This window comes from Lygodium microphyllum, chromosome 5 (assembly GCF_053477565.2).
Source record: "Lygodium microphyllum isolate KBCC chromosome 5, Lygodium_microphyllum_v1.1.10, whole genome shotgun sequence".
NCBI lineage: Eukaryota > Viridiplantae > Streptophyta > Polypodiopsida > Schizaeales > Lygodiaceae > Lygodium > Lygodium microphyllum.
Genome location: NC_141139.1, coordinates 80,311,028 through 80,319,324, shown reverse-complemented (window position 1 = coordinate 80,319,324; position 8,297 = coordinate 80,311,028). Strand labels below are relative to the sequence as shown.

General features: G+C 42.3%; 1 protein-coding gene across 1 annotated transcript; it reads left to right on the top strand.

Moving 5' to 3' along the window:
• The first annotated feature begins 744 nt into the window (after positions 1-744).
• LOC148036042 (folate synthesis bifunctional protein, mitochondrial-like) lies at positions 745-2,749 on the top strand. The gene is made up of 2 exons (XM_087678046.1): positions 745-863; positions 1,078-2,749. Exon 2 carries the CDS (start codon positions 1,160-1,162, stop codon positions 2,744-2,746), a length of 1,587 nt encoding a protein of 528 aa, XP_087534172.1. The 5' UTR covers positions 745-863; positions 1,078-1,159; the 3' UTR covers positions 2,747-2,749.
• The last annotated feature ends 5,548 nt before the right edge of the window (positions 2,750-8,297 follow it).

Genomic DNA, 8,297 nt, shown 5'->3' with positions numbered 1-8,297 from the left:
ACCAAATGCTACACCCCAATTAATCATGCCAAAACTAAAATCTTTTTACCTCTCTTGGGAGGATCCAAAGTTGTGGGTCTTGTAGCTTGGCTTTAAGGTAGTGAAGCTAGGAGAGCGAGAATGGTACCTTAGGGCACATATAGGGGTTAGTGTTTCTCAGACACAAAGATTTAACTTATATTTCAATAACTTTAGGTGAAGGTGAAACATCGGTTCGGTCTGCCGCTCTCCTTTGTTGGGAAGTTGATACTTATCAAAAGCATGTTGGCCTATGTTACTATTTATGTTGCATTGCTGCTGCTACTCAATCATGCGGCCTGGGCGAAAGTTGAGAAGTTCATTAGAAGCTTTCTATGGTCCCGCAGTAGGACAAGAAGGCTCAAGGAATGGTGGCCAATTAACGAAATATCTATACTATTAGTTAACGAGAGGTGGGAGGCGGGTGCCACATGGCAGCTCCCCACCTCCCCCACAAGAAAAAAAAGAGAACGCGGGGGCGGGTGCCACGCGTCCAGTACCCGCCCCCGCGCCCGCAAAAATTGGGCCTGCCCCCGCGCGCCTAGTATTAAGTAATGACACAAACGTTTGGTTTTTTTTTGCTTAGATATGGTTAAAAGCGAATTCAATTCAGGAACAAAATGTCATACATTTTTAAAAAATCACAATACTACTCCCACCTAAGCCACGTTGCAAGTGTCAACCTAGTTATAATGGCTTGCCTTGTTACTGTTGTTATCCGCAACATGAGGAAAGGTGGCTGTGGCTGATGAATCCAATGGACCCGAGGTGCTGACCCCCATCAGTTTTCATCGGATCTGGAGCTCATGTGAAGCTCCTCTTGCAGCTCTGAACTAGTCTGACAGGTAATGGCATAACATCCCCCTTCTTCCCAGCCCCCGGTATGCACCGGCGGTGGGCACCCTCGCTGAGATCGGGGCGGGGGGAAAAGACATGAAATAAGTTTTTGCCGCTATGAAGGTAGAGTAGAGAGAGAGAGGGGGAGAGAGCATGTTGCTCAATGACTTTGTCCTGTGGCAGCCCGGCACAACCACAACATCTTGTCTGTTTTTTTGGCAGCCCATCAGCATCATCATCAACAGCAACCGATGTAAAAAGAGGTAGGAGAAGTGGTGGTTGCACCGTTCCTCATCAGCACGCAATGGCCTCCTCCTATATTGTTCGCCCTAGGGTTTTCTTATCAGCACTGGGCACTCTGCGCTCCTACTCCATCGACCGTTTCTTCAGCTCCCCCCTGTGTTCTCTCACCAGCAGCAGTGGTGGATCAGAGGACACCTCTACATCTTATGCCCCCAGCACCATGGATTCACGCGGCCATGAGATCGTCATTGCCCTTGGAAGCAACCTTGGCAACAGGGTTGCCGCCCTTGACCAAGCCCTGCGCATGATGCGGCGCGCCGGCATCCATGTCATCAGCCACTCAGGCTTGTACGAGTCTGCTCCTGCCTATGTCACTGACCAGCCCAAGTTCCTAAACTCTGCAATCAGAGCACACACCCTGCTCACCCCCAGCACATTGCTTGCGGTATTGAAGGACATCGAGAAGAACCTTGGTCGTACACCTGATGGTATTCGCTATGGCCCTCGCCCCATTGATCTGGACATCTTGTTTTACAGTGACCTTACCATCACTGATGAAAAGCTTACAGTGCCACATCCTCGCATATGGGAAAGACCATTTGTTCTTGCACCTCTGATGGATCTCTACAGCACAAAGCTTGGGAGTTATTCTCAGGTCTGGAAGGAGCGCTACCAAAGAGTGAAGGTGTCATGGGATCTAATGGGAGGGGACAGGCAACTAGGGCAGGAGGGGCTCAAACTAGTCATGCCTATAGGGAACAAGTTATGGAGTTGGTCTGATAGGACTTATCTTATGGGCATACTTAATGTGACACCTGATAGTTTCAGTGATGGAGGAAAATACATTGCTGTGCAGGATGCGGTAGCACAGGCTGAAGCACTGGTTGCAGCTGGGGCAGATATTATTGACATTGGAGCCCAGTCCACAAGGCCTTTTGCAACTAAGCTTACTTGTGAGGAGGAGCTTCAACGCCTTGTACCTGTTCTTGAGGCTATCCAGAAGGTTCCGGCCATGGATTCTGTCTGGCTTTCAGCGGATACATATTATTCCAAAGTTGCAAAAGAAGCCGTAAAGTATGGAGTCCATATTGTAAATGATGTGTCAGGAGGCTCCATTGACCTGGACATGCATAAAACTATTGCCGAATTAGGTGTTCCATATGTTCTTATGCACATGAGAGGGGATCCTACCACAATGCAGAATGAAGAAAATACACGTTATAGAAATGTTATTCATGAAGTTGCAGAAGAGTTATGTATTCAGTTAGAGAAGGCAGAATCTGTTGGCATTCCATTATGGCGTATTGTGATAGATCCAGGCATTGGATTTTCCAAAACTGTTGAACAGAATGTTGAGCTTCTTAGGAATCTTTCTACCCTCCGATCTGCACTTGCTACCTGGAGCGTTGCTGCTTCTAAGTTGCCCATTCTGATTGGTCCTTCTCGAAAGGGATTTCTAGGGAAAATATGTGGTTGTAAGCAAGCAGAGGATCGTGATGTAGCTACAATAGGGGCTGTGGTTGCTGGGATTTCAAATGGGGCAGATATTGTAAGAATTCACAATGTGAAATCTAGCATCGATGCTATACATGTTGCAGATGCAATTTTCAAAACTAAATGCAACACGAAAGGATTAAGAAGTCTGTAATCAGCTGCCTTTCTTATTTGTCTATGGTTGGATCTACCAAATTGCTTTCATGTTCTGACCTTTTAGGCACCAATTAGCAATCTTCTGAAAAGTTGTTTCTCACTTTTCGTTATTAGATATTGGTTGATTGCAGGCTCTAGGGTCAGCAGCATTGCATGCCAAGTCCCAAACCAAAGTTAGAAAAAAAAGAATGGAGTGGGAAACTAATCATGGGGAGCCATGCTAAACTGTTAGCATGTAGTTGGGTTTTAGAAAGAATCACTGGAATCCCTTGAGGACAGCAATTGTGGTATAGATAGGAGGGGCTATCAACTTTGGATAAGAGAGGACTGCTTTGGGATCCAGTGTTTCTTTGGAGGGAAGTGAGCAGGATGCTGTCCGGAAGGAATTCTATGCCGCTTGTAAGTTTGTTTCTGTAGCAGGTACTGGATAGAGGAGCCAGGGGGTTGCTGCCTTGGTGGATGCTCCACAGTTGGACCTTCAGGCCATCTTAATGGATGTTAATGCATGCCAAGGCCAAGAGGTGAGTACACAAGTCTACAGAGCTTTGAAATACAGATTTGCCTTGGTTGATACTGGAATGATGCCACTATGGAGGACTGCTGTGGTCTGCCTAATAGATGATCTGGTGTTGTCACCCCCTGATCACCAGTGTCATCTTAGGTATGGGAAAACTGCTGCTAACTATGTTCACTTTTGTCATCTTGGAGGGTGTGAATCCCTCTATACCAGATTTGGTAATATTGTTTGGGAGCTTTTTAGTCATTAATAACAGTGCCACATGCTGAAAAGGGTGCAGTGGTACTGCTACTGCTAGACATGCCATTGTTGGTAGCTTTCTAATCATCCAAAAAAATGCCACATGCTGAATTGGAAGCATGCAGTGGTGCTGCTATTGCTAGACATGCCATTGCTGATGTTGCCATGTGGTGTGTGATTATCGTGCTGAATTGGAAATGTGCAGTGGTGCTTCTACTGCTAGACATGCCACTGTAGGGAGCTTTTTAATCATCCATAGCAATGCATGCTGAATTGGAACTTGGAAGCGTGCAGTGGTGCTGCTGTTGCTAGACATGCTATTGCAGGTGTTGCCATGTGGTGTGTGATCATGCTGAATTGGCAGTGTCCAGTAGTCATTGTTGGATGCTTCATCTATAAGAATGCCACATGCTGAATTGCAAGTGTGCAGTGGTGCTGCTACTGCAAGACATGCCATTGCAGGCATTGCCATGTAGTGTCTGGATTGTCATGGCTATCAGGGGCCTTTGGGCTGCTGTAGTGGTTACCACTGATCTGCTGTTTTTGCCTTGTTTGGATCAGGCAGCCTTGATGGCTGTCATGTCTTTCTTGAGCTTAATCTGCTTGCAATGAGCAGGCTATTCATTTGGATGTCTTACATACCTGTTTTGGGCATGCATGTAGTTGATCAGCTTCTGGATTGGAGCCTGCTTACTCAATCTATCATGTGAGCTAATCACTTAACTGCTTTGATGGAAACATCTGCTCATTCAACAGCTTTATATGGGATATAGTGTTTCCTCCTTGCAACAATTGCTTGTGGAAGAGCTAAATGGATGCAAGTTTATGTGTATCACAGGTATCTAAAAGTGTGAGCTGCTTACCATATAAGTATAGTCTTCCCTAGGTTTGTGGCTCATTTGGTATTGCAGCTGTGCTTTTGGTAGTGCTGAGTTCTATGGCTCACACAGCATGTGCAAGGGTATGAGCTTTGTAGCTATACCATGGTGTTATCATTGGAAGCACCTATATAGGGAGTAGTTGTGACTCTAAGCTCAGCTTGGTTTCCACTCTACGTGTGATTCCCTATGCTCAGCGGTGCTCAATGAATGTATATCTACTTAACTTACATGCAGAGATGCATCGCTTACTATACAATTAAAAACAACAATTTCTTTACAAGATAATAATAAAAATGAAAAAAAGTAGCATTTTTCAATTGATGAATTACAATACATAGATAAGGCTTGCTTCTTGTTCTTGAAATGGAAGAAGCGCTTGAGGGGTAATAATGAATTTACAGGTCTGTTGTCTTGTATAATATTATGAAAGAAGAGGGAATCTGGAGGTATTCAATGATGGAGTGGAGGATAATGATCTAGATGGATGGGGTTAACTTTAGGCTACTTTCAATTGTTGTATAAGAGCTTACAACCAAGAAAATTGACGTAGAATGAGAAAAAATGAACTTTTATTTATAGGAGAATGGGGAGAGCTAGTGCAAAAAGGGAAAGTGCAGTAGCACAAGACAAGTGCAAACCACATGTCATGATGTGTGGCAATTGGTAAGACACTTGGAAGCTTGTATAACAAGTGTTTTGATACTTGTCTCTTCTCTATGGTCTTTTTTTTTGGGTTGAGTATTGTCTCAATAATAGAAATAATCAAATTTACTAAAAGCACTATCAAAATACAAAATTTACTATTTTTAGAATATTATTCTTATTTTTAGGACTAGTTTTTAGGCCAATCTAAGGTTTCTAATAGATGTTGTGAGCATTAGGATGAAGATTGAGCCATTCTCTTGATTCATTATATAATTTGTTCCCTAAAGATTGTCTCTCCTAGTTGAAGGCATTTGGCAAGCTTAGACTAGGTTTAAATCTCAAATCATTCTTAGACAACCTCCTCAAACATACGGCCTTGCACACCACGCATTGGTTGCTGCATACCATAAGGAGTTGTGTCATATATCCCTATATGAGGTCCACCATAGCATGGAAACTAGTGCTACCACCATAAGTATTATGGTTGCCCCATCATTGCATGAATGTCCTATTGTCCAAAAAAACATTGGATTGGCACTTCCAAGTTGGCCTTGCATATGCATCAATTGCCCTACTAGTATCATTTGCTTATGCTTACTACCCACATTTGGAACATCATGTTGTATTGGCTCTTCCTTCACTGCATCTTGATGTCCTGAAGCTCTCGAAGACGATTTCCTCTTCTTGCTATAGCTACCCTCCTTAAGGGTTCAAAAAGCACATGAACTGAGGATCATTTGCCAATCGCATAAACATTTTTGCAATTGTCCTCAGCTAATCTTAAATTGGTCATTAAATTTCTCTTCCGCTTGCCGATCATCAGCTTCTAAAGGCCTAAAAGGACCCACATTTTGGTCTAAACCAACATTATCAACTTGCTTTCGATGTTACGTGCCTTGTCCAAGATCAAGCATTGCCTTTTCGCCAACAATTTGTGAATCTTCAATTCAAGAGGCATCATCCTTGCTTGATTCCATCTCACTATTTGAAGATATTCTTGTTGTAATGCTCAACTAAATACAATTAGTCTCTGAGGCTCCATATGGCAGGTTTTAAGACTCCCCTTTCAACCTATGATGCATAAGAAAAGGATCAAGGGCTAGAGCGATCTTTGGGATTTTACATCCAAAACCTGATTCACAAACCATATCTTTAGACATATATATAAGCTAGTTCAAAGAGACTTAAATATGCTCACTACAAAAAAGAAGACTTGGCTTATCTCAACCCTTTGTCCATCTAGCTTGCCTTCCCAATCAAGGCAAATATATTTGTTTCAATAGGTAAAACTTTATTATCCTCCATTCATATACCTCTCTAAGTCCAAACCAATAAAAGACGATGGGATATGATTTGGAATTTTGAGTAGTTATCCTATACCTTTGCCCAAATCTAAAGTGTTCTCATATTACCTAACATTTATTCTTTGCTATGGCTAATTTTGTACAAGGGGATGTGGACTAATGAGACCTCAAAAATAGGTATAGGTAATGGCCTTTGTCCCAAGAACAATAAAACTACTAAGTCTATTCCATCTATTTAGGACCTGCCACGCCAACCATAGAGCCTTGTGGATTCTTCTAGGTCATTGCCTCTCTCCACCCTTCTCAATTTACCTGGAAAGGACTATTAAAAAAAAAAAACCTAATTTCATCTTCTCTACTATTTGGACCTTGTTGAGAGTTCTTTATGTGCCAAATATTTGATTCAAAATAAACTCAACTATCTTTCATCGTAAGAAAGTTGAGGAGGTTATGTGACTAAGATTACATTTGTTTTAGTTTATAAAGAACAAGGGGTGAATATTAAAAGAGAGGAAATGAGTATTAGTAGGAGCTTTAAAAATGTTGAGAACTAAAGAGAAAGAAAAAAATCAGAGTCTAAAAGAAGCTAAATTGGTTGTGAACTTATTCATGAAACGTCTTTAAAATAACATGTAGATGGTTCATGCATGGTATTACATTTGTGTTCATCAAGAAAAATATATGACGTCAAGTCATTTAAAAAAGATATGACCTAGTGTATTTAGGTAAGAGATAGTCCCATGATGTAAATGTTTGCTACTTTTACTATAATCCACCTTATATTTTTCTCAAAATGAAACCAAAAAAAGAAATAGTTATACACCTAGACAACTATGCTATGTGTAACTAAGAGTGAATCTAGTTAGTTGGGCACATTTTTGTTTCTATTTGCTGAAGGAATTCCACTTATGCTTCCATATGAATTGCCTTCATATCAACAAAGCATTGGCATGACTCCTTTCTAAGAATTGTATGGGCAAGAACGCCTTTCTATGCTAATTTTTTCTAACGAATCATGAGGGTCAAAGCTCCCAATAAAATACTAGAGGAGATGAAAGAACCTATCAAGGCAATCCACCGGGACATTAATGTTGATATATCGAGCTCCACTCGTGATATGCCAGGGTGACCGTTGTACATTTATGTCACCGACTTGTCAGTTGCAGATGTGGTTGGTACACCGCCCATGAATAATAGCTAGATGACAGCTATCCTTATCTACTCTAGTTCGTGGCTCAGTTAGTATGCCACCTTAGTTAGTTGAGTTTGGTTTGAGACCCATATATAGGGTTCTTCTATTTCTTTGTATGAGAGTTCTTTTGGCTTACACAACTAAGAAGAGGAAAACTGTTTTCAGCCTCCACCTTTGTGTGTATTTCCCCATTGTGCAAGCAAGAAAGCTACAAGTGAGACTCCTTCCTTCTCTCCCACAATCTTGACATGGTATCAGAGCCTTGTTCGTGGTAAGAGCTCAAGAAAGCAGGCCAAGCTCGCGGTGTTCTGGTAAGAGGAGCAGTGTTGCTTTCATTTTTTCTGTTTTGGGAGCAGATCTCTGTAGGTAACACAGCCGGAAATTGCAAGAATGCATTGTCTCAGGTTGAGACACCCTTCGCGGTGAAACAAGAGGGCAATATATGCTGTGCACAAGGGCTTTAGCCCTTGGCGACCCTGTTTTTTTGATTTGAGATCATTTCGGGGCCTGTTTTGGAGGCGGAAGTTTTCTACACGCGCTCAGGAAAAGGCCCAGTTTTATGCTGTGCAACCACTGTTCTACAGATTGGTGAAAAGTTACTGTAGAAATTGCATCGTATGCCTGTGCGCAGAGACATTGGGAGTTACAGAATCATCCTTGTTGCCTGTTGATGCAAAATCGTCACTAGGAAGTGACTGTGTGGTCAAATACCACTTTCGTTAGTTTTGCAGATTTGCCCTTGTGAGGCTGAAGCTGTGTTCTTTGCAGTG